This window comes from Staurois parvus, unplaced genomic scaffold, assembly GCF_062004578.1.
Source record: "Staurois parvus isolate SC_StPar_1 unplaced genomic scaffold, SC_StPar_1.0 ptg002791l, whole genome shotgun sequence".
In the NCBI taxonomy this organism is placed as follows: domain Eukaryota; kingdom Metazoa; phylum Chordata; class Amphibia; order Anura; family Ranidae; genus Staurois; species Staurois parvus.
This window is the reverse complement of record NW_028320587.1, coordinates 1-26,988: the sequence shown is the minus strand read 5'-3', so window position 1 is coordinate 26,988 and position 26,988 is coordinate 1. Positions and strand designations below refer to the sequence as shown.

Here is a 26,988-nt window from a genome sequence, read left to right as displayed (position 1 = left end):
TTACCCCTACTACTACTACTATTACCCCTACTACTATATCTACTGTTGTTACCCCTACTACTACCATTACCCCTACTACTATATCTACTATTGTTACCCCTACTACTACTATTACCCCTACTACTACTACTATTACCCCTACCACTATATCTACTATTGTTACCCCTACTACTACCATTACCCCTACTACTACTACCATTACCCCTACTACTATATCTACTATTGTTACCCCTACTACTACTATTACCCCTACTACTACTACTATTACCCCTACCACTATATCTACTATTGTTACCCCTACTACTACCATTACCCCTACTACTACTACTATTACCCCTACTACTACCATTACCCCTACTACTATATCTACTATTGTTACCCCTACTACTACTACTATTACCCCTACTACTACCATTACCCCTACTACTATATCTACTATTGTTACCCCTACTACTACTACTATTACCCCTACTACTACTATTACCCCTACTACTACTACTATTACCCCTACTACTATATCTACTATTGTTACCCCTACTACTACCATTACCCCTACTACTACTACTATTACCTCTACTACTTCTTCTATTACCCATACTACTACTACACGGCTCAAAAAAATTAAAGGAAGACTCTGAAAACCCATCAGACCTCAATGGGGAGGAGTCCCCTGCTGGATCTCTATACTGACATGGACGGGGGATGGGTGAGGAATGTAAGGACGCCCCATCATTGGATGGAAATGATCGACCTACAGAGGACTGAATTCACAGACACCCCGAAAATCAAAGTGAAGAAATGATGCAGCAGGCGAGTCCATTGTGCTGAAATGTCATTGCAGCAACTCAGAATGGTCCTCAGTCGTCTGTGTGGCCCCCACGTGCTTGTATGTATGCCTGACAACGTCGGTGGGAGGGTCCTAATGAGACCACGGATGGTGTCCTGGGGGATTTCCTCCCAGATCTGGACCATCACTGAGCTCCTGGACAGTCTGAGGTGCAACCTGGTGGCGTCGGATGGACTGAAACATGACATCCCAGAGGAGTGCTATTGGGTTTAGGTCAGGTGAGTGTGGGGGCCATTCAATGGTATCAATTCCTTCATCCTCCAGGAACTGCCTGCATACTCCCCCCACATGAGGCCGGGCATTGCCTGCACCAGGAGGAACCCAGGATCCTCTGCACCAGGAGGAACCCAGGACCCACAGCACCAGGAGGAACCCAGGACCCACTGCACCAGGAGGAACCCAGGACCCACTGCACCAGGAGGAACCCAGGACCCACTGCACCAGGAGGAACCCAGGAGCCACCGCACCAGGAGGAACCCAGGAGCCACCGCACCAGGAGGAACCCAGGACCCCCTGAAACAGGAGGAACCCAGAACCCACCGCACCAGGAGGAACCCAGGACCCACAGCACCAGGAGGAACCCAGGGCCCACCGCACCAGGAGGAACCCAGGACCCACTGCACCAGCATAGGATCTGACAGTGGGTCCAAGTATTTCATCTCCATACTTAATGGAAGTCATGGTGCCATTGTCTAGCCTGTAGAGGTCTGCGTGTCCCTCCATGGAGATGCCTCCCCAGACCATCACTGACCCACCACCACAACAGTCATGCTGAGCCATGTTACAGGCAGCAGAACATTCTCCATGGCTTCTCCAGACCCTTTCACGTCTGTCACATGTGCTCAGGGGGAACCTGCTCTCATCTGTGAAAAGCACAGGGGGCCAGTGGTGGACCTGCCAATTCTGGGGTTCAATGGCCTGCTGGAGGTCATTTTGTAGGGCTCTGGCAGGGCTCATCCTGTTCCTCCTTCCACAAAGGAGCAGATGCCGGTCCTGCTGATGGGTTAAGGACCTTCTATGGCCCTGTCCAGCCCTCCTAGAGGAACTTCCTGTCTCCTGGAATCTCCTCCATCCTCTTGTCTCCTGGAATCTCCTCCATGCTCTTGTCTCCTGGAATCTCCTCCATGCTCTTGAGACTGTGCTGGGAGACACAGCAAACCTCCTGGCAATGGCAGGTATTGATGTGCCATCCTGGAGGAGTTGGACTGCCTGTGAACCTCTGTAGGGTCCAGGTATGGCCTCATGCTACCAGTAGTGACACTGACCCGAGCCAAATGCAAAACGAGTGAAAAACAGTCAAAAAAGATGAGGAGGGAAAAAATGTCAGTGGCCTCCACCTGTAAAACAATCCCTGTTTTGGGGGTGGTCTCATTGTTGCCCATCTAGTGCATCTGTTGTTCATTTCATTACCACCAAAGCAGCTGAAACTGATGAACAACCCCCTCTGCGATTTACCTGGCCAGATCCATATCCCAGGAGTTGATGCTATACTCTGATTAAAAAGTGTTCCTTTAATTTTTTTGAGCAGTGTATTTTATTATTTTCGATATTCAAATTTAGGAAGACAGCTATATTCTGTCTGTTTTATTTTATTCTTTTATTTTCTATTCTACTATACTCTTTTTTCTATAATTTTCTATTCTATTCTTTTTTATTCTTTTTATTTTATTTTCTATTCTATTCTGCTTTATTCTATTCTTTTCAAAATTCCAATTTTAAAAGGCAGCTATGTTATTTCTTTTTTATTCTATCTAAATATCTTCCTTTTCTATTCCTTCATTTTCTATATTTGTCTATTCTTTTAATTCTATTCTATTCTTTTCCAAATTTGAATTTTGGAAGACGGCTCTATTCTAACTCTCACACGCACAGTCTTTGAAGGAAATCAGCCACATGTTTCGATTTGATTTCGCTTTCTAATTTGATTCGAAGTTGTTATTTCGGACGAAATTTTGTTTTATTGTTTTGGATTTGTTTACATTAGTTATTTTTGCAATTTGGAAATTCGGATACATCCGAATCTTCGAATAATGAAAATTTTGTCCGAATTTGGTTTCGGAACAAATCGAACAGCACGTGTCTAGCCTCCGCTGACTTGCACTGATGGAAGGTGAAGCGTGTTCACAGTCCTGTGATACCAGAAAGAATGAAGGTTCTGCCTGTTCCGTGTTGTTTTAGATATCTGGCGAACACGGTAGAAGAGGATAACGAAGAAGCCAAATACGAAATCTTCCCCTGGGCATTGGGAAAGAACTGGAAAAGGCTCTTCTCCGGGTTCCTAAGAGCGAGGGATGAGCTGTGGTCACGCATCCAGCACAGAGCATCTGTCAGCAGGCGTTGCTGTGATGAGGTCAGTCACTTCTACAACACGGTTCAAGGGACTGGGCCGGATTCCTCACTCCATTGGCCCAACAACAGGCAGAATCAACTCCACTCCTGCCCAGAGCGTTCGGCCGCGATTCGTCTTCTCAGAGTAACAAACGGCTGAGCATGAGCTCTGATAGGCCAGGTTTTATGAATCTGTTCCATGGAGTTCAACTGCTACAGGGACTGATATCAGCCAATAGCACAAGGCCCTTTTACGGGTTTTTAAAATGACTTTAGGCTAGTACCATCCCTCTATATACCACCCCTGTGCTAGTACCATCCCTCTATATACCACCCCTGTGCTAGTACCATCCCTTTATATACCACCCCTGTGCTAGTACCATCCCTCTATATACCACCCCTGGGCTAGTACCATCCCTCTATATACCACCCCTGGGCTAGTACCATCCCTTTATATACCGCCCCTGTGCTAGTACCATCCCTTTATATACCATCCCTGTGCTAGTACCATCCCTTTATATACCGCCCCTGTGCTAGTACCATCCCTTTATATACCGCCCCTGTGCTAGTACCATCCCTTTATATACCGCCCCTGTGCTAGTACCATCCCTCTATATACCACCCCTGTGCTAGTACCATCCCTCTATATACCACCCCTGGGCTAGTACCATCCCTTTATATACCACCCCTGTGCTAGTACCATCCCTTTATATACCACTCCTGTGCTAGTACCATCCCTTTATATACCACCCCTGGGCTAGTACCATCCCTTTATATACCGCCCCTGTGCTAGTACCATCCCTTTATATACCGCCCCTGTGCTAGTACCATCCCTTTATATACCACTCCTGTGCTAGTACCATCCCTTTATATACCGCCCCTGTGCTAGTACCATCCCTTTATATACCATCCCTGTGCTAGTACCATCCCTTTATATACCGCCCCTGTGCTAGTACCATCCCTCTATATACCACCCCTGTGCTAGTACCATCCTTTATATACCACCCCTGTGCTAGTACCATCCCTTTATATACCGCCCCTGTGCTAGTACCATCCTTTATATACCACCCCTGTGCTAGTACCATCCCTTTATATACCGCCCCTGTGCTAGTACCATCCTTTATATACCACCCCTGTGCTAGTACCATCCCTCTATATACCACCCCTGTGCTAGTACCATCCCTTTATATACCACCCCTGTGCTAGTACCATCCCTCTATATACCACCCCTGGGCTAGTACCATCCCTTTATATACCACCCCTGTGCTAGTACCATCCCTTTATATACCGCCCCTGTGCTAGTACCATCCTTTATATACCACCCCTGTGCTAGTACCATCCCTTTATATACCACCCCTGTGCTAGTACCATCCCTTTATATACCACCCCTGGGCTAGTACCATCCCTTTATAATACCACCCCTGTGCTAGTACCATCCCTTTATACACCCCTGTGCTAGTACCATCCCTTTATATACCACCCCTGTGCTAGTACCATCCCTTTATATACCGCCCCTGTGCTAGTACCATCCCTTTATATACCACCCCTGTGCTAGTACCATCCCTTTATATACCACCCCTGTGCTAGTACCATCCCTTTATATACCACCCCTGTGCTAGTACCATCCCTCTATATACCACCCCTGTGCTAGTACCATCCCTCTATATACCACCCCTGTGCTAGTACCATCCCTCTATATACCACCCCTGTGCTAGTACCATCCTTTTTATACCACTCCTGTGCTAGTACCATCCCTTTATATACCACCCCTGTGCTAGTACCATCCCTTTATACACCCCTGTGCTAGTACCATCCCTCTATATACCACCCCTGTGCTAGTACCATCCCTTTATATACCACCCCTGTGCTAGTACCATCCCTCTATATACCACCCCTGGGCTAGTACCATCCCTCTATATACCACCCCTGGGCTAGTACCATCCCTTTATATACCACCCCTGTGCTAGTACCATCCCTTTATATACCTTCCCATCCCACTGTACTGCAAGCAGACACGACCAACATGAGAGTGATGACTCTGCTGTGAATTCAGGAGCAGTGCAGCACTGTTGTCTCTCCATCATTGCAAGCTACATTAGGTGGACTTTACTGGCAGAATCAACAGGTATTTGTTGGACTTTGCAGAGGGGCTAAGAGAAAAGTACAGATGAACTTATAATTAGGGGTGCAAGACAATTTCTTTTTTAATGGAGGCCATAGCTCTACTTTAAGCTGCAGAGAGTACCAACGTTACCTTTTGTAGTAGTGTACAGGGGGTGGACAAAGTGATGGAAGCACCAGGTAAAAGATGGAAAGTGTCGCGTAATTTGGTGTCCAAGACGGCCGGAGTTCTCCTGGGAAATGACAAATAGAAGACTTGGATGGCAGATAATAGAATCTGATTCCACTCTTCATGCAAAAATCGTTCCAGTTCTCGCAGAGATGCCGGAGGCGGAAAACGAGCCAAACCTTATTCTCCAAAATTGACCAGAATGGCTCTATGGTATTGAGGTCCGGCGACTGCTGCGCCCAGGGAAGGTGCGAGACTTCATCTGCATGACCGCCAAACCACAACCTGACAACACCAGCTGTGTGAATCGGAGCGTTATCGTCTTGGTATATGTCTCTGTCTTTGGAAACAATGTCTGCACCATGGAGGCCACATGGTCAGCCAAAATTTGTACATAGTGACGCTACCTTTCAAGGTGATGATGGAGCCTACAGAATACCAAGATACACCTGCCCAAACCATGATTGTGCCGCCACCATGCTTTACAGTTGGCACAAGACAGTTCTGGTGGTAAGCTTGGGACGGTGCATCCGGCAGATGGGAACAGTGTGAAGCTCGATTCATCGGACCATATTACAGTCTTCCATCGATTGATATAATCCACGGTTTATGGGTGTTGCACCACTCTGTCCTCTTCAGAGCATTAATATCGGTCACTAGTGGTTTGGCAATCGTCGCTCGCCCGGGAATGTTCTGCTTACGCCCACATGGAAGAAAAATATATTTGAAATATTTTTTTTTAATATTCTTCCGAAATATATTGCCAAATATTTGAAATGCTGCAATTTTGGCCGTATTCAATACATTTCAAAATATATATATACTGCATGTTGAAATGCGTTTTTATTACAACATATATGAAAAATATTTTTAAAAATACATTTCAGATATACTGTATGTCTTTAACCCCTTGCCTACCGGGCACTTCTACCCCCTTCCTGCCTACCGGGCACTTCTACCCCCTTCCTGCCTACCGGGCACTTCTACCCCCTTCCTGCCTACCGGGCACTTCTACCCCCTTCCTGCCTACCGGGCATTTCTACCCCCTTCCTGCCTACCAGGCACTTCTACCCCCTTCCTGCCTACCAGGCACTTCTACCCCCTTCCTGCCTACAGGGCACTTCTACCCCCTTCCTGCCTACCGGGCATTTCTACCCCCTTCCTGCCTACAGGGCACTTCTACCCTCTTCCTGCCTACTGGACACTTCTACCCCCTTCCTGCCCCCCGGGCACTTCTACCCCCTTCCTGCCTACAGGGCACTTCTACCCCCTTCCTGCCTACCGGGCACTTATACCCCCTTCCTGCCCAGGCCAATTTCCAGCTCTGTCACACTTTGAATAACAATTGCGCGGTCATGCAACATTGTACCCATATGAAATTTTTATCATTTTTTGTGACAGATAGAGCTTTATTTTGGTGGTATTTAATCACCTCGGGGGTTTTTATTTTTTCTTAAACAAACCAAAAACCACAGAAATTTTTTTTTTTAAAAAAAAGTTTTTTCTTAGTTTTTGTTATAAAATTTTGTAAATAAGCGATTTTTCTCCTTCACTGATGTGCACTAATGAGGCTGCACTGATGGGCTCTGATAGGTGGCACTGATGGGCACTGATGAGGAGGCACTGGTAGGTGGCACTGATGGGCACTGAAAGGCAGCACTGTTAGGCGGCACTGACTGGCACTGTTAGGCGGCTCTGATAGGCAGCACTGACGGGCACTGATGCACACTGATAGGCGGCACTGACTGGCACTGATGGGTGACACCGGAAGGCAGCTCAGATGGGCACTGATATGTGGCATTGATGGGCACTGATATGTAGCATTGATGTGGCACTGATGGGCACTGATATGGTACTGGTGAGCACTGGCAGGTGGCATGGATGAGCACTGAGAGCTGGCACTGATAGACACTGACAGGTGGCTCTGCTGGGGCTACACTGATCATCAGGGCACTGATGATCAGTGTAGATGTCCCCTCCGAGGAATGCCGATTACCGACTCTCCTCTCCTGTCAGCGTGACAGCTCGTGGGGAGAGAAATGCTGATAACCGGCATTTCCCTGTTTACATGCGATCAGCTGTGATTGGACACAGCTGATGACATGACCGAGCCGACATCTTTGGCTCGCTCTGTGCTCGGTGATCCGCTGTGTCCGGGGGACAGAGCGCACCGCAGATCGCCGCGCTGCGCGCTCCTGGAGCCGCTCATGCGCTCTGAGAAAGGGAGGACGTCATATGACCTCCTCCCAGAACGAGAGAACCGCCTTGCGTCCATCATTGGGCTATATGGTGGGCGGGAGGCGGTTAAAAATACAAATCTGCATTTTTGGAATGCATTTACAAATATATGTAAAAATATATGTATTATATAATACATACACATATATATAGATATAAAATTACTTTTTATGTTAAAAAAAATTTCAACATGCAGTATGTATATATATATATATATTTATTGAAATATATTTTGAAATATACTGAATATGGCCAAAATTGTAGCATTTCAAATATATTTTCTTCCATGTGGGCGTAAGCAAAGCATTCACGGGCGAGCGACGATTGCCAAACCACTAGTGACCGATATTATTGCTCAAAAGAGGAGAGAGCGGGGCAACACCCATAAACTGTGGACTGTCGATCAATTGATTTTCTTCGATGTGGGCGGAGTTTCCTCCGCGCGTTTTGGAAGACTGAGATTGAGCTCTGCAGTCCCTTTTGCAGCAATTGTTTCCTTATCCCGGGTCACAATCCTGCGCAGAGTCCTTTTTTTGACCACGCCATCCACGCTTATGCTTATCAGCCGACGTTTTCCGGAAACTGTATACGCCGCCATAACCTTCGAATACTGAACCTCGCCACACGGCAAATACATCGGCAACTTCAGTCTCAGAGGCGCCAGCAACAAATCAACAATTTGCCGTCTTTGAAGCTCAGTAAGCTCTGACATGACTTTGTATTACTAGCATCACACGCAGTGAATGAGGAAAGTGAGGCTTCTTGCCTGTTAGCTAGGTGTCTCATCGCACAGCGGAAGAAAAAGAATGTTCCATCACTTCCACTTTTACCGCCAAACATGTCGTCACTTTCAAAATTGCATACAAGGGAGAGGTGCAGCGCTAGCTGAATAAATATGCACTTAAATGCTTATTAAATATACACTAATATAAATCAATAAAAGTGCTAATAAAGTGCAAAACAGTGACTAAATGGTAAGTATAGTCCATAGCGTGCTCAAAAATCCAAGAGAGTCCTTAAAGAGCTCCAATCCCTGGATTCGTGGATGAGGTGATAAAGATAAGAATTGCGCACTCACCAGATCCGCAATTCAAGTGCGCATTTAAAGCTGACAATCTCAGGGTCCTCATATGGATCTGGTCAGATCTGGTCACAGAAGCCTCTCATCACCTTGGTAGTGTTTTCCACACACGGAAGAAAGGGCCGCTCTGCAGATGTAAAGGACTCCCACCAGGAGAGCCCCAAGAACAAAGGAGGCCAGATAGTGTGATACCTTATATATAAGGGGTGTTTTATTCCCAAAGACACACAGTATACAGGCAGAGGCAGGAAAGATACTGACCATACATTTGAAAAATAAATGGCCGCCGGGGCCCTCGTGGCGCCGGTCGGCGTGACGTCACACCGCTTGTAGCCGCTCCCTGACGCGTTTCGTGCGAAGGCACGTAGTCATAGGGGGTTAGCTCACCTCATCCACGAATCCAGGGATTGGAGCTCTTTAAGGACTCTCTTGGATTTTTGAGCACGCTATGGACTATACTTACCATTTAGTCACTGTTTTGCACTTTATTAGCACTTTTATTGATTTATATTAGTGCATATTTAATAAGCATTTAAGTGCATATTTATTCAGCTAGCGCTGCACCTCTCCCTTGTATGCAATTTTGATTACTGTGAAGGTTTATATGGTACCTTTTGGTGTTCAGCTGCTTTCTTCTTATTTTATCCTATTCACTAATTGATCGTATTAGTTGTTTGAAGCGCTCACTTATTTTGAGATTTAATGTCGTCACTTTCACACTTGCAAATCATGTTGTGTTTCCATATTTTTGTCCAACCCCTGTATCAGGGAAGCACCTCCCCCCACAAGAAGGGATGAAAGAAGGGACACGTGCACCATGGGAGCCAGGTGGGATCCGAGAGAGGCTGTCGGCTGCTTGATGGTCTATGTAGAGCCTGATTCTTGTTCCCGGGGATGTCCGGGGCTGTGAAGATGAGTGTCTCTATTGTTGGGGGGGGGGGTAGTGGAAGGCTCTCCTGGGTGGGGGGTAGTGGAAGGCTCTCCTGGGTGGGGGGTAGTGGAAGGCTCTCCTGGGTGAGGGGTAGGGGTGTTGTTGGTCAATGTCAGGCTTTTTCTGCAGGATGGGGAAGGGGGGGTTGTGTGGGTTGGTGTCTGTGGAGACAGACGATTTTTGTGTTGCCTATGACAACACAAAACCTAAATACACCGCTGCTCTGTATATCAATCATATAAACCATGCAGGTTTTCCTTGTGATGTTTAACCCCTTGGCGCCGGCGCCTCCCGGCCTTTTAAGGATTTCAGAAGCCGGGAGGTGGGGCGGGGTTTAGGGTCATGTGACCGCCGTGACACAGCCGTCACATGATTGGGAAAGGTCCCGATCGAAAGAGGAGATCGGGACCTTTCCGTGAGTACCGGACATGTGTGCTGGGTGCGCTCTCAGCACATATGTTTCTTCTTAATTGCACGCAAATGTGCGGCCGCTCGGCGTCAAGGCCCGGACGCCGGGAGGCCGCACATTTGCATGCGGCCGGCGCCAAGAGGTTAATTTCTGCATGTGTAAAAAAACAAAATAAAAAAAAAAAAACTAAGAAGTACTTTCCTCCCACGTCATCTGCAGGTGATGGCCATCGCTCCGACTCACTACATCTGGCAGCGAGAACGGTCTGAACAGCATAGCGGTGCAGTGAGAAATTATAATCCGGATGAATCTCAATTTCCCCGCGGCCCGTCGGCTACACCTCCAGACTGCTTCGTGTGCGGAAAAAAGGGGCGCCTTGTGGCCCTGGGACTATCCGACTCCTCATCATCCTCGCCTGACACGCCACCAATGAAAAAAAAAGTACCGCATGCTTCTCCAAAATTAATGGCCGATCCACAACCGTCCTACTTCCAAGGTTTGCCCCTCTCTGTGAAATATTACACTAGGCTGGGTAGCAATTTATGGTGCAGGCTTTTTTTTTAAATTTATTATTGTTTTTTTTTGTTACATAGTCTGGTTGGAAAAAGACACAAATCCATCCAGTTCAACCAATACAAGGGGGGGGGGGGGAATGTAAAAAAAAGTATGCAATCCTACACCCACAGTTGATCCAGAGGAAGGCAAGAAACTCCAATAAAACATGAACCAATCTGCTCCTGCAGGGGAAAAATTCCTTCCTGATGCCCCGAGAGGCAATCCGATATTCCCTGGATACAATGGTCTATATTTTCTTGAGCCTAGAGGTTTTTAACCACCTCATATAGCAGTGTTTCTCAACTCCAGTCCTCATGGACCCCCAACAGGTCATGTTTTTAGGATTTCCATTATTTTGCACAGGTGATTTGATCAGTTTCACTGCCTTAGTAATTACCACAGCTGTTTCATCTGAGGGAAATCCTGAAAACATGACCTGTTGGGGGTCCATGAGGACTGGAGTTGAGAAACACTGTCATATAGTAATATGACGGGCACAAGGCGGTTCTCTCGTTCTGGGAGGACGTCATATGACTTCCTCCCACTCTAACCGCGCGTGCGTGGCTTCGGGAGCGCACAGCGATCAGCAGTGCGCTGTGCCCCTCAGACACAGCAGATCACCCATCACGGTAAGAGCCGAAGATGTTGGCTCGGTCATGTGATCAGCTGTGTCCAATCACAGCTGATCACATGTAAACAGGGAAATGCCGGTTATCGGCATTTCTCTCCTCTCGAGCTGTCACGCTGACAGAGGAGAGGAGAGCCGGTAATCAGCTTTCTGCGGAGGGGAAATCTACACTGATCATCAGGGCACTGATGATCAGTGTAGCCCCTTCAGTGCCACCTGTCAGTGTCCATCAGTGCTAATCAGTGCCTCATGCCAGTGTTCATCAGTGCCACATATCAGTGCCTACCAGTGCCCATCAATGCCACATATCAGTGCCCATCTGAGCTGCCTTTCAATGTCACCCATCAGTGCCAGTGAGTGCCACCTATCAATGCCAATCAATGCCAGCTATCAGTGCCAGCCAGTGCCACCTATCAGTGCGAGTCAGTGCCGCCTAACAGTGCCAGTCAGTGCCGCCTATCAGTGCCAGTCAGTGCCGCCTATCAATGCTGCCTATCAGTGCCATGTATCAGTGCTGCCTTTCAGTGCCCATCAGTGATGCCTGTCATGCCCATCAGTGCCACCTACCAGTGCTTCCTCATCAGTGCCCATCAGTGCAGCCTATGAGTGCCCATCACTACAGCCTCATTAGCACACATCAGTGAAGGAGAAAAATCACTTATTTACAAAATTTTATTACAAAAACTAAGAAAAAAAAAATTTTTTTCAAAATTTTCAGTGGTTTTTGGCTTGTTTAAGAAAAAATAAAAAACCCCGAGGTGATTAAATACCACCAAAATAAAGCTCTATCTGTCACAAAAAATTGATAAAAATTTCATATGGGTAAAATGTTGCATGACTGCACAATTGTCATTCAAAGTGCGACAGCGCTGAAAGCTGGAAATTGGCCTGGGGGGGGGGGGGGAAGGGGGTAGAAGTGCCCGGTAGGCAGGAAGGGGGTATAAGTGCCCGGTAGGCGAGGGGTTAAATAGGGAACACGTGGACTTTTCATGTTACTCCTCTCCTTGTTCGGGGAGGAGTAACATGAAAGGTACGCGTGTTCCCAATTTAAAAACCTCTAGGCTCAAAAAAATATAGGCACCTCATGAGCAAAAAATTTAAATAGAACATTTTCATTTTGGATACAGTGAGGAAGGGTTATAACCTCTTTATTTTGTTTCCATCTGTGTCCCATTGGGGAGAATTCCCTTCACTTCCTGTCCCAGAGCCAAAACAGGAAGTGAGAGGAAATCCCGCCAAAGTGAGGGAATCCCTGAACTAGTGCCCCCATTGGAAGATTTCCTTTCTATTCCTGTTCTGGTGACAACCCAAAATGGTGGATTTTCTTTCACTCACACAGGACACATAAGAGAGGGGGGATTCTCCCAAAACGGGGGACACAGACAGTGGTGAAAGAGGATGTTCCAATCCCTCTGCAGTCTATCCTAAATGAAAAAAAAAAAGTTTTCCCTTTAGTTATACTTCGAGGGCCGGTTCACACCAGAACGCGGTGCGGGAAACACGCTTCAGTGCGCATTTCCTGAACCCTGTTCAAAAACGCACTGCGGGTGTGATCTGCAGCGGATATCAATATTAAATTAACCCCTTGCCTACCGGGCACAACCCCCCCCCCCTTTCTGCTCAGGCCACTTTTCAGCACTGTCCCACTTTGAATGACAATTGTGCAGTCATGCAACATTGCACCCATATTAAATTTTTATAATTTTTTTCATACAGACAGAGCTTTCTTTTGGGGATATTTAATCCCCGCTGGAGGTTTTATTTTTTGCTTTATAAACAAAAAAGAGAGCAAAACATTTAAAAAAAAAAGTTTTTGTGTTTCTATTATAAATTTTTGCAAACAGGTAATTTTTCTCCTTCACTGATGTGCGTTGATGAGGCAGCACTGATAGGCAGCACTGATAGGCTGCACTGATAGGCTGCACTGGTGGGTATAGATGAGGCGGCACTGGTGGGTATAGATGAGGCGGCACTGGTGGGTATAGATGAGGCGGCACTGGTGGGTATACATGAGGCGGCACTGGTGGGTATAGATGAGGCGGCACTGATGGGTATAGATGAGGCAGCAGTGATGGGTATAGATGAGGCGGCACTGGTGGGTATACATGAGGCGCCACTGGTGGGTATAGATGAGGCGGCACTGGTGGGTATACATGAGGCGGCACTGGTGGGTATAGATGAGGCGCCACTGATGGGTATAGATGAGGTGCCACTGATGGGTATAGATGAGGCGGCACTGGTGGGTATAGATGAGGCGGCACTGATGGGTATAGAATGAGGCGGCACTGGTGGGTATAGATGAGGCGGCACTGGTGGGTATAGATGAGGCGGCACTGGTGGGTATAAATGAGGCGGCAGTGGTGGGTATAGATGAGGCGGCACTGGTGGGTATAAATGAGGCGGCACTGGTGGGTATACATGAGGCGCCACTGATGGGTATAGATGAGGCGCCACTGATGGGTATAGATGAGGCGGCACTGATGGGTATAGATGAGGCGCCACTGGTGGGTATAGATGAGGCGCCACTGGTGGGTATAGAATGAGGCGGCACTGGTGGGTATAGAATGAGGCGGCACTGGTGGGTATAGATGAGGCGGCACTGGTGGGTATAGAATGAGGCGGCACTGGTGGGTATAGATGAGGCGGCACTGATGGGTATAAATGAGGCGGCAGTGGTGGGTATAGATGAGGCGGCACTGGTGGGTATAAATGAGGCGGCAGTGGTGGGTATAGATGAGGCGGCACTGGTGGGTATAGAATGAGGCGGCACTGGTGGGTATAGAATGAGGCGGCACTGGTGGGTATAGATGAGGTGGCACTGATGGGCATAAATGAGGCGGCACTGGTGGGTATAGATGAGGCGGCACTGGTGGGTATAGATGAGGCGGCACTGGTGGGTATAGATGAGGCGGCACTGGTGGGTATAGATGAGGTGGCACTGATATGCAGCAATGATGGGCACTGATGGGTGGCCCTGATGATCAGTGCAGATCTGCTCTGTGACATTTTCCGGTTATCGGCAGTACATTTCCTCGCGCTGTGACACTGTGAGGAAAGCGCAGCCGATAACCGGCAACTGTATTTACTTTGTGATCTGCTGTTATCAGTGCAGCGTCATCATAGAACTGGTGTGGCGGTGATCAGGGACACTGGTGACAGTATGCAAAAAAAAAAAAAAAAAATTATATATATATATATTTATATATTTTTTTTTTTAAATGTGTTTTCTATTTATATTTTTTTTCTTTTTGATGAATTTTTTTTTGGGGGGGAAACACACTGCGGCCAGAGCATTACATAAGGAAGTGATCATGATTTTTTTTTTTTTAACACACGGTGATTGCTTATACCAGTGAACTTCACTGTTATAAGCAATGAAATGATTCATTCAGTGTTTACTATTGTGGTTAGCTCTAATCACATGGTACAGATGGGCTGTGATTGGCATAACTGTGACCCATCAGAGTTCAACACAATAGGAGGGGGGGGGGGGATTTACTAAAACTGGTTCACTCAGAATCTGCTGCAGTTGTGCACGGCAGCCAATCAGCTTCTAACCTCAGCTTGGTCAAATAAGCTTTGGCAATAAAACCTGGAAGCGGATTCATGAACCTGATTTTGCACTCCCCATCTTTAGTAAATAAACCCAGAATGGGTGTCATGAATGAAAGTCATCCATTGTGTACAACTGTCATGTGATCGGTCACAGCGATCACATGGTACCGACAGCGGCTGGTACACCGTGACAGATCGCACTGCGGCCCGTGGTGCACATTCCAGGACGAGGTGTCACAAATTCCCCACTTGGCTCAGACTGGCTGTTTACCATCTAAATTTGTATATACTACATAGGATGGGTACAGGTTGAGGCAAAGAATTGTGAAATTTCCTTTTTGGCTCTTCTACAAGTGGTGCTGATTTATTGCGGTTCCCGCATCCTCCACCACTTGTGTATCTAATGAGCGGAACTATATATAACATTTATAGGGAAAGTGGATCCCAGGAATATCCGATTGCCTCTCGGGGGTTCAGGAAGGAATTTTTTTTTCCCCTGCAGGAGCAAATTGGATCGTGCTTTGCTGGGTTTTTTTGCCTTCCTCTGGATCAGCTGTGGGTGGAGGATTATAACTTTTCTTTTTTTTAATGGTTGAACTGGATGGACTTTTGTCTTTTTTTCAGCCAGACTAAGTATGTAATGTCCACCCAGAACAGTGAATGTCCCACCCGGCCATCATTTGTCTCTAGGCCGGGTCAGGACACATTTCCAGCAAAATGGAGGTTTGAACATGGCACTCCTAAGGACATACCTTGGCTTCCATTACTAAGGTGACAACGCTTTCTGAGCAGCTCCCTAAGCAGAAGCAGCGTTGTCACCTTAGAATATCTCCTCCCTTCAGACTCCAAGCTGATAGAACGACACCCAACACAACCGCACCTACAGCTTGGAGCCCTCAGGGAATGTGTTTGGTGTTTGTGCGCACGCCGGGAGCAGCCGAGGTGAGCGCATGGGACCGGTACAACGCCTGGACTTCTAAAGCCAAAAAATTAAGTAATGAAGAATTTTTTTTAAAAAAAATCTACGACGTGCCAGCTAGGTGCAGTCCCTACAAACACGGGAAACGCTTTGGTTGGGGTTTCGTTACATTTCCCTCGACGGTCCCTACAAACACGGTAAACGCTTTGGTTGGGGTTTCGTTACATTTCCCTCGACAGTCCCTACAAACACAGGAAACGCTTTGGTTGGGGTTTCGTTACATTTCCCTCGACGGTCCCTACAAACACAGGAAACGCTTTGGTTGGGGTTTCGTTACATTTCCCTCAACAGTCCCTACAAACACGGTGACGGGAAATGCTTTGGTTGGGGTTTCGTTACATTTCCCTCGACAGTCCCTACAAACACAGGAAACGCTTTGGTTGGGGTTTCATTACATTTCCCTCAACGGTCCCTACAAACACGGTAAACGCTTTGGTTGGGGTTTGGTTACCTTTTCCTCGATAGTCCCTACAAACACGGGAAACGCTTTGGTTGGGGTTTCGTTACATTTCCCTCAACAGTCCCTACAAACACAGGAAACGCTTTGGTTGGGGTTTCGTTACATTTCCCTCAACAGTCCCTACAAACACGGTGACGGAAAATGCTTTGGTTGGGGTTTCGTTACATTTCCCTCGACAGTCCCTACAAACACAGGAAACGCTTTGGTTGGGGTTTCGTTACATTTCCCTCAACGGTCCCTACAAACACGGGAAACGCTTTGGTTGGGGTTTGGTTACCTTTTCCTCGATAGTCCCTACAAACACGGGAAACGCTTTGGTTGGGGTTTCGTTACATTGCCCTCGACAGTCCCTACAAACACAGGTGCAGGGGCGGACTGACCATTTGGAAACTCGGACACTGCCCGAGGGCCCGGGGTCAGTAGGGGCCCCATGAGATGCCCCTGGTACCTTTTTCATAGGCTTTTTTGAGTTTGGGCAAGGACACAGGGGCCCCATGATCCCCTATTGCCCGGGGGCCCCATGAGTTGTCAGTCCGCCCCTGCACGGGAAACGCTTTGGTTGGGGTTTCGTTACATTTCCCTCGACAGTCCCTACAAACACAGGAAACGCTTTGGTTGGGGTTTCGTTACATTTCCCTCAACGGTCCCTACAAACACGGGAAACGCTTTGGTTGGGGTTTGGTTACCTTTTCCTCGATAGTCCCTACAAACACGGGAAACGCTTTGGTTGGGGTTTCGTTACATTGCCCTCGACAGTCCCTACAAACACGGGAAACGCTTTGGTTGGGGTTTCGTTACATTTCCCTCAACGGTCCCTACAAACACGGGAAACGCTTTGGTTGGGGTTTGGTTACCTTTTCCTCGATAGTCCCTACAAACACGGGAAACGCTTTGGTTGGGGTTTCGTTACATTTCCCTCAACAGTCCCTACAAACACGGTGACGGAAAATGCTTTGGTTGGGGTTTCGTTACATTTCCCTCGACAGTCCCTACAAACACAGGAAACGCTTTGGTTGGGGTTTCGTTACATTTCCCTCAACGGTCCCTACAAACACGGGAAACGCTTTGGTTGGGGTTTGGTTACCTTTTCCTCGATAGTCCCTACAAACACGGGAAACGCTTTGGTTGGGGTTTCGTTACATTGCCCTCGACAGTCCCTACAAACACAGGTGCAGGGGCGGACTGACCATTTGGAAACTCGGACACTGCCCGAGGGCCCGGGGTCAGTAGGGGCCCCATGAGATGCCCCTGGTACCTTTTTCATAGGCTTTTTTGAGTTTGGGCAAGGACACAGGGGCCCCATGATCCCCTATTGCCCGGGGGCCCCATGAGTTGTCAGTCCGCCCCTGCACGGGAAACGCTTTGGTTGGGGTTTCGTTACATTTCCCTCAACAGTCCCAGTGAATTTGACGTTCTACTTATTTGTATTATTTTCAGTTAACCAAGAAAATGCGAGGAGAGGAGGCCCGGGATCCCAAGACAAGTCCATGGAGTGGTTCTCACACAGCAAGTAGATTTTGGCTGCACCACATGAAATAATGAAGGTTACAGAATATTTATAGCAGTTGTAGTAAACGTTAGAATCAAAAAAAAAAAAAAAAAAGGTTTTACTGGATTGTTTTTTCTGCCCCCCCCCCCCCCCAGCATAGAGAAATCCTAAACAACGACCCATTGTTGGAGAAGTTACCGCTTCCTTATACCTCCCATCCAACCCCCCCCATTCCTTCACCGCCCGATGCCACTACCCCACTCCGTCACCTTCCCTCCTATCTTCCCCAGTATTTGGGTGCAATGAACCTCCAGACACTTCTGATCCTACAAGCGCTAGCAGCAGCTCCGGGTCATCGTTAGCACTTTATTATTACTCTGTTGTCACTGCCACGCTGCGGTTTGTTATACGGCACTGACTATGGCAGTCATATCCTCGTTGGGCAGAATGTCAGCGTTAGGAATCTTGTTCTCCGGAATAAAGAATACACAAAAAGTAAGAGACGATATTAGTTACTTTATTGAGGTCGATGTATGCTGAATATTGTAAAAATAAAATAAAAATGGAGCTATGTACACATAATAATAATACTAATATACATAATAAAGTCCTCGGCGTCAGCTGGAATCTTCCGGATCCATCGGTGGCGCCGGATTACATTTCCTCAGGTGCACAAGAAAGGCTAGAAAAGAAATCAATCCCGATGAACGGCAATGGCCATTGGTCACAGTAACATGAAAGTTTAAGTGGTTCTAAAAGGTTCAAAACCTTCTGTGTGCAGCGCCCCCCCCCCCCCCCAAACCCCCCAGCCCCCCTCAATCCTTACCTGAGCCCCGTCTGATCCAGCGATGTTCACAATAGCCTTAGCTGTTGGGGGATTCTCTCCCCCCATTGGCTCCCACTGCTGTCAACCACAGCCAGAGAGCCAATAAGGAGAGAGTGGGAGGGGCGTGGCTCTGTGTGTCTTAAAGCAGGGTTCCACTCAAAAGCTGAATCTCCACTCTTCCCCCCCTCTACTGCCATATTTGGCACCTTTAGGGGGGGATCGGGACCTGGTTTTGACAGGTACATGCAGGGCTGCTGTTAGAAACCACGGAGCCCCATACAGCCAACCTGACAGGGCCCCCTTCTCCAAAAAAAAAAACAAAAAAAACAGTTTACTATGCTTCAGTTATAAATGAACACAATGTGTGATGGGTACTGATCACTCATTGTGTTCATTCAGGTAAGGAAGGGGCTGGTAACTGGACACTTCCTCCATTCTCCATCCTGAATGATCCTATCGCAGCTTTCGGTAAATTCACCCCTGTTGGCCTGGGCCCCATACAGGAGGACCAGTTGTACCCCCTTATCCATGGCCCTGGGCACCCGCTCCCACTTCCGACTTGAGTTCGACTTCCGAGTTCGCCGCGGCTGGAAGTTTGGCCCCCTCCTCCCTCCCGCAGTCTCCTGGGAACTTTCACAGGTCCCAAGAGACTGCCGGACCAATCAGGAGGCGCAGCGCGACTCTTGCGTGGGCACCGGGCTGTAAAGCCGCAACCTGTCACAGCCGGGTGCCCACAGTAGAGATGCTGGCGCCGTGAAGGGGAGAAGGGACGGCGCGGGGGAGAACATCGCTGGACCCCCGGGACAGGCAGGTAAGTGCGTGTTTATTAAAAGTCAACAGATACAGTTTTTGTAGATGCTGACTTTAAAACACAAAAACGTCTGTAACTCTGCTTTAAAAGGGCATAGAGCAGTGGTTCGGGAGAGCGGTGCCCCCGTGGCAAGCAGCTTTCTTTGGGGGCACTGCTCAAGGGGGGAGGAGCCAGGAGCACCAGCGGGGGATCGGAAAAGAAGAAGTTCAGGGCAGCTCTGTGCAAAACTACTACACACAGCAGGTAAGTATATACAGTTGTGTTCAAAATACTAGCAGTCAGACATCACTAACCGGATCAATCGCTGTTTTTGGTGGAAATGATATTTCTACATGGCAGATAATTTCCTAGCAGGTGTAGTAGAGTCATAGAAATCCAACAGACCCAACAGTCATGACATGCATGCTGCTGATTCTGTGTCATTGAATCACTCATTGAAAGGGGCGTGTTCACAATAATAGCCGTGTGGAGTTCTATTAGTGACGTCATTCATTCTTTGAAAAACAGGAGGCAATTATTGCCCTTATTTAAGGAAGAAAGGAAGGCAGCAAATGTTGGACATGCTGGTTACAGTGCATTTCTCTCTGAAATTCTGAGGAAAATGGGTCGTTCCAGACATTGTTCAGAAGAACAGCGTACCTTGATTACAAAGTTGATTGGAGGGGAAAACATATAAAGAAGTACAGAAAATGATCGGCTGCTCAGCTAAAATGATGGCAAATGCTTTAAAATGGCAACCAAAACCTGAAAGACGTGGAAGAAAGCGAAAAACTACCATTGGAATGGATAGAAGAATAGCCAAAATGGGGCGGACTCAGCCAACAATCAGCTCCAGGAAGATGAAAGAAGGTGTGACGTTCCCTGTGAGGACTCAGCCAACAATCAGCTCCAGGAAGATGAAAGAAGGTGTGACGTTCCCTGTGAGGACTGTTACAATTAGAAGACGTCGATGTGAAGCCAAGCTATCTGCAAGAAGTCCCCGCAAAGTCCCACTGTTGGGAAAAAGACGTGTGCTGAAGAGGTTACAATCTGCCAAAGAGCACATTGACTGGCCTAAAGAGAAATGGCGCAACATTTTGTGGACTGATGGAAGTAAGATTGTTGTTTTTGGGTCTAGTGGGCGGAGACAGTTTGTCAGACGACCCCCAAACACTGAATTCAAGCCACAGTACACTGTGAAGACTGTGAAGCATGGTGGTGCAAGCATCATGATATGGGGATGTTTCTCATACTACGGTGTTGGGCCTATTTATTGCATACCAGGGATCATGGATCAGTTTGAATCCATCAGAATACTTGAAGAGGTCATGCTGCCTTATGCTGAAGAGGAAATGCCCTTGAAATGGGTGTTCCAACAAGACAACGACCCCAAACACACCAGTAAACGGGCAACATCTTGGTTCCAGACCAACAAGGTGGACGTTATGGAGTGGCCAGCCCAATCCCCGGATCTTCATCCAATAGAAAACTTGTGGGGTGACATCAAAAATGCAGTTTCTGAGGCCAAACCAAGAAATAGAGAAGAACTGTGGAATGTGGTCCAATCATCCTGGGCTGGAATACCTGATCACAGGGGCCAGAAGTTGGGGGACTCCATGCAACACAGATGTACAGCAGTTCTCAGAAACAGTGCGACTACAACCAAATATTCATGAAGTCATTCAAAGGAAAGCAAAATCTTCAAACATTTCTCAGTTTATATAGTGAATGTTGGAGTTTGTAAAGAAGAATACAAACACTGCGATTATTATGAACCGTCTAATATTCACTTTTCTTCCATTTTTTTAGAGGAACAACACAAATTTGATGTATTTTTCTTCATGTTGTGATTTGGAATAGAATGTGTCGTGTTCCCAATGCATTTGTGTGGATGGAAATAAAAGCTATTAGAAGGATTTTCAGCTTTAGTCACTTTTTTCAACACACGGCTATTATTTTGAGTACAACTGTATATATATCTATCTCTCTATCTATCTATATGGAAACAAGTTGGTTCTAAAGCCTAAACCTTTTTTTACCTTTGGGCATTCCTTGCATTAAAGGTAAAGAATGTTTGGGCATTGGTTTTGGCCCCTCAACCCCCTTACCTACCTGAGCCCTCATTCAATCCAGCGCTGTTCACATCTGCAGCTCTTCTCTCCCCTCACTTCCAGGTCTCACTGGCTGTGCTGGGGCAGTGGCAGCCAATGCTGTCAATCAAAGCCAATGATGAAGGAGCAGGGGGCGCTGTCTGTGTCAGTGGATGCAGCAGGGGCGCTCACGTGCGAGCGCAAACAAGTGCCCCCATGGGCAGCAGCTTCCCATGGGACACTGGACAGAGAGGAGGAGCCATGAGCACCAGCGGGAGACCCAAGAAGAGGAGGTTTGGGGCCAATCAGTGATCACATGATCGGGACCTTGCACAGAGGTCCCGTCCGACAATTGGTGTTCCACTGTGTCCGGAGGACACAGCGGGCACTGGATCGCGGTGCTGCGCTCTCCCCGGGAGCGCGCACAAGCATGGAGGCCGTTTATATACAACGGCCGGACGGGAGGTGGTTAAAAAGGGCGAAAACAAAAAGTTATCTGCTCCTAATGGCAAGGAATGAGAAGGCAGCCGCCATTCCTCTAGCACAAGCTATGAAAGGAAATTCCATGGATTTTATGGGCAGCAACACCATCTTTCCTTTCATGTTGTTCTTAGTCTTGAAAACAGAATGTCCCGTACTTACCCGTGTGTCCTGTTTGCCAAGGAAGAGGCCGAGCAATGTAAGGCACTTGTCCAAATGCCTCCGATCCAGCTTGCCATTCATCGCCCTCTACAGGAAGAAAACAAAAATACTGAATGGAAGGTACAATGAAATGGTGGTTCCTGTAATAGGAAGGTAAATACTGTCATGTATCTCTAAGCTGAAGACTGAGCATCTAAAATATTTCAGCTTACCAGTCATTCGCTGGGGTGACTGCATTTGTTTTTAGGCTAAGAACCCTTTCAGCATGTACAGAAAATACCTGTTGATCCTGCCGTAAATGCAGTGCCCATGCTACTTCCTGTGGGCTGAACTGAAAGCACGAGTTACCTCATCTTGTGTAAACTACTAGACCTGAAATACTGAATGAATGCTGTGCACACTGCTATTCACCCTTGCTATACACTATTTATAGCATTTTTTTTGCATAAAAATAGGGATTCTTGGTTGATTATATATATATATATATATATATATATATATATATATTGTGATACATGTTCAAGCTTGCCTGCCAAGTGAGCCGGGCCAGAACTCAAAGCAGTCAGCGAGGCCAGAACTCAAACCAGTCAGCGAGGTCAGAACTCAAACCAGTCAGCGAGGCCAGAACTCAAAGCAGTCAGCGAGGCCAGAACTCAAAGCAGTCAGCGAGGTCAGAACTCAAACCAGTCAGCGAGGCCAGAACTCAAAGCAGTCAGCGAGGCCAGAACTCAAACTATTTAGTCAAGCAAGAACCCACACCAACCAGGCCAGAGCTCTAACCAGTCAACCAGGCCAGAGATCAAACCAGTCAACCAGGCCAGAACTGAAACCACTCAACCAGGCCAGAACCGAAACCACTCAACCGAACCAGAATCAAAACCAGTCAACAAGGCCAGAACTGAAAGCAGTCAACCAGGCCAGAACCAAAACTAATCAACCAGGCCAGAACCGAAACTAGTCAACCAGGCCAGCACCGAAACTAGTCAACCAGGCCAGAACCTAAACAAGTCAACCAGGCCAGAACCTAAAACAAGTCAACCAGGCCAGAACCTAAACAAGTAAACCAGACCAAAGCTCAAACCAGTCAACCAGGCCAGAACTGAAACCAGTCAACCAGGCCAGAACCCAAACCAGTCAACCAGGCTAGAGCTCAAACCAGTCAACGAGTCCAAAACTCAAACCAGTCAAGCAGGCCAGAGCTCAAACTAGTCAACCAGGCCAGAACTGAAACCACAGGCCAGAACCGAAACCACAGGCCAGAACCGAAACCACAGGCCAGAACCGAAACCACTCAACCAGACCATAACTGAAACCACTCAGTCAGGCCAGAGCTTAAACCAGTCACACAGGACAGAACTGAAGGGAATCCCCACCCCAATGGCACACAGGAATTTTAACCATTCCCTACTTATAAAAAAAAAAGTGAAAAGTGAGAAAAAATAAAAAAGGTGACATACTCGACTCTGAATGGTGCAGCGCTAACTTGTCAAGGTCCTACCTTTTCCCAGAGGTTATGTTACTCCATGTGCTGGCATCCATCTTGGATTTCTGCTGAGCATGATGGGAATCTTTTATGCCTTCAGGTCTCTGAGGTCCATCCCCCAGAGGGGTGTGGCTGAGTACATATAAGCCTGTGATCCGCACATGCTCTTTGCACTTGTGTCTTGTGTCTTTGTCTTGCTACAGCTCTGTGTATACTCTCGTGACTCTCCTGGTATCTGACTCGGCTTGTGACTAAGACCATTCTCTGTGTTTTTCCTTTGATCTGACCTTCCGTTGCTGAACCTGGCCCGTGACCTGCGATTCTCTGTCTACTGTTCTGTACCGTTTTGTCCCGTTGTTGTTGACCCGGCTTGCCTGACTACGCTATTGTCATTCTCACCAGCTACACACCATTGGCGGCGGCCATTACCGCAGCCGGGGTGTCTCGGGGGCCGCGACGTGGTTCCTGGCTGCATCAAGTCCATCCCCACCATCAGGGGCCCTGGTGAAGGGCAGCCTGGGACTTAGACTCCGCGCCCTGAGGGACTTCGGTCTGTTGGTGGTGGTTGTCGTCAGCCAGTGCGTTACCCTGCCACTAGGCCTACCTGTCCGTTCCACAGCCCTGCCCTGACATAACTACAAAAGTGAATAAAAATAAATGTGTATCCATATAATCATAAAGTGCTAATAAATCAACAAACCAAAAATATACATAAAACAATAAAGTGCTAATCAGAACCGTGATATAAAGTGGACAATACTAGTGTACGGGTCACCTTAGCGACCTAAAAACAGTGATAAACACACAATATATAATGGAATAAACTGGTGCTAAGTGTCCTCAGTAATAATCAAAAACCTTTTAAAGCAAATACTAATAAGTCCATAAAGTAACAAGTGCTGATAAAACACCATGCAATGTGTTAGACGTGAACCCTTCCTGCAAGTGCCGGCACACTTTAAATCCACTCCAGCTGCAGTGCCTCCTCACCTCCTTCCTGTGACCCAAAAGGGCCCAACAAGCATTCAGGATCACTCTGGATCCTTTATATCTCCGGCTAATACCTCTCCAGAAAGCCAAGGATCATAAACGGTCTCCTGTTCAGCCTCCAAATGCTTCCTCCTCTGCCTTTTATAAGGATACTCTGTAGGGTATATTACTAACAATCCCAGCGAGTAATAAAAAGATCCACAAAAATGCCACAAAGTTTGTCTTGCACATGGTCTGATGCTGCCACGTGGTTGGTCTGCCTGGTGGCTTTGTGGCATGTTTGTGGATCTTTTTATTACTCGCTGGGATTGTTAGTAATATACCCTACAGAGTATCCTTATAAAAGGCAGAGGAGGAAGCATTTGGAGGCTGAACAGGAGACCGTTTATGATCCTTGGCTTTCTGGAGAGGTATTAGCCGGAGATATAAAGGATCCAGAGTGATCCTGAATGCTTGTTGGGCCCTTTTGGGTCACAGGAAGGAGGTCAGGAGGCACTGCAGCTGGAGTGGATTTAAAGTGTGCCGGCACTTGCAGGAAGGGTTCACGTCTAACACATCGCATGGTGTTTTATCAGCACTTGTTACTTTATTATTATTATTATTATACAGTATTTATAATAGTTCGCTCAGCTCTATACATTACAAAGGGGGACAGAACATGTGACAGAACAATACCAATACAATGCAAAACATGAGGGGATTGAGGGCCCTGCTCCTTGGAGCTTACAATCTAGGAGGGAGGGGATGGTGGCACAGGAGGAGATAGCTGTGGGGGATGGAGTGGTAGGAAGAGTGGAGGAGATCGGCAAGTTAGCAGGGGGTGGGGTAGGCTTCCCTGAAGAGATGGGTTTTCAGGGTGCGCCTAAAGGAGAGGAGAGTAGGTGATAATCTGATGGGTTGGGGCAGGGAGTTCCAGAGGATGGGTGATACCCTGGAGAAGTCCTGGAGGCGGGCATGGGAGGAGGAGACCAGGGAACTAGAGAGAAGGAGGTCTTGTGAGGAGCGGAGTGTGCGTGTTGGGCGGTACTTGGATATTAGGTCAGTGATGTAGCTCGGGGCAGTATGGTGGACGGCTTTGTATGTCAGTGTTAGGATTTTGAATTTGATCCGTTGCGCAATTGGAAGCCAGTGGAGGGATTGGCAGAGGGGGTGGAGGACACTGAATGGAGGCCAGTGGAGGGATTGGCAGAGGGGGGTGGAGGACACTGAGTGGAGGCCAGTGGAGGGATTGGCAGAGGGTGGTGGAGGACACTGAATGGAGGCCAGTGGAGGGATTGGCAGAGGGGGGTGGAGGACACTGAGTGGAGGTCAGTGGAGGGATTGGCAGAGGGGGGTGGAGGACACTGAGTGGAGGCCAGTGGAGGGATTGGCAGAGGGGGGTGGAGGACACTGAATGGAGGCCAGTGGAGGGATTGGCAGAGGGGGGTGGAGGACACTGAGTGGAGGCCAGTGGAGGGATTGGCAGAGGGGGGTGGAGGACACTGAGTGGAGGCCAGTGGAGGGATTGGCAGAGGGGGGTGGAGGACACTGAGTGGAGGCCAGTGGAGGGATTGGCAGAGGGGGGTGGCGGAGATGGAGCGGTTGGAAAGGTGAATGAGTCTGGCAGCCGTATTCAGGATGGACTGAAGCGGGGATAGCCAGCGGCGAGGCAGGCCAGTGAGGAGGGAGTTGCAGTTGTCGTGATATGATGAGGGAGTGGATGAGCTGTTTAGTGGTTTCTGGAGTTAGGAACGTGCGGATTTTGGCGATGTTGCGGAGGTGGAGTCTGCATGTTGCGGAGGCGGAGTCTGCATGTTGCGGAGGCGGAGTCTGCACGAGTTTGTTAAAGATTGGACTTGGGGCTGGAAGGATAGGTTGGGGTCCAGAATGACACCCAGTACTCTGGCCTTTATGGACTTATTAGTATTTGCTTTAAAAGGTTTTTGATTATTACTGAGGACACTTAACTCCAGTTTATCTCATTATATATTGTGTGTTTATCACTGTTTTTAGGTCGCTAAGGTGACCCGTACACTAGTATTGTCCACTTATATCACGGTTCTGATTAGCACTTTGTTTTATGTATATTTTTGGTTTGTTGATTTATTAGCACTTTATGATTATATGGATACACATTTATTTTTGTTCACTTTTGTAGTTAGCGCTGCACCATTCATTTTCCTTTTTTGTTCTGATTGGTATTATTATTGGGTGTTGGCCGCTATTGGTTGGATATTTCCGGATCGGCGCAGGAGGATTTTTAGTTTTTCTATACTCTTGACTCTACATCATCCAAAACTGCATCACTATTGGTTAGCGAGCCTTTCATGAATATATGTTCTGCTGGCAACCTGTAGAATCTTACCATCTGCTTCATCATCATCCTCTTCTTCCTCTT

At 47.6% G+C, this 26,988-nt stretch overlaps 1 protein-coding gene and 1 long non-coding RNA gene across 2 annotated transcripts in view; one reads left to right on the top strand and one right to left on the bottom strand.

The window, feature by feature from the left end:
* The window catches only part of SPDYA (speedy/RINGO cell cycle regulator family member A), a 58,002-nt gene extending 39,708 nt beyond the window's left edge, over positions 1-18,294 (top strand). The window contains exons 4-6 of the mRNA XM_089666706.1: positions 3,026-3,197; positions 10,344-10,620; positions 17,739-18,294. Coding sequence (XP_089522832.1) covers positions 3,026-3,197; positions 10,344-10,620; positions 17,739-17,815 — 526 coding nt within the window. The 3' untranslated portion in view covers positions 17,816-18,294. The remainder of the gene's footprint in view (positions 1-3,025; positions 3,198-10,343; positions 10,621-17,738) is intronic.
* Positions 18,287-26,988, bottom strand: LOC149429121 (uncharacterized). Its single transcript, XR_016310605.1, has 3 exons — positions 26,956-26,988; positions 22,139-22,225; positions 18,287-18,472 (listed from the first exon to the last, which is right to left on the bottom strand). It is a non-coding gene; the product is annotated as an uncharacterized LOC149429121 (long non-coding RNA).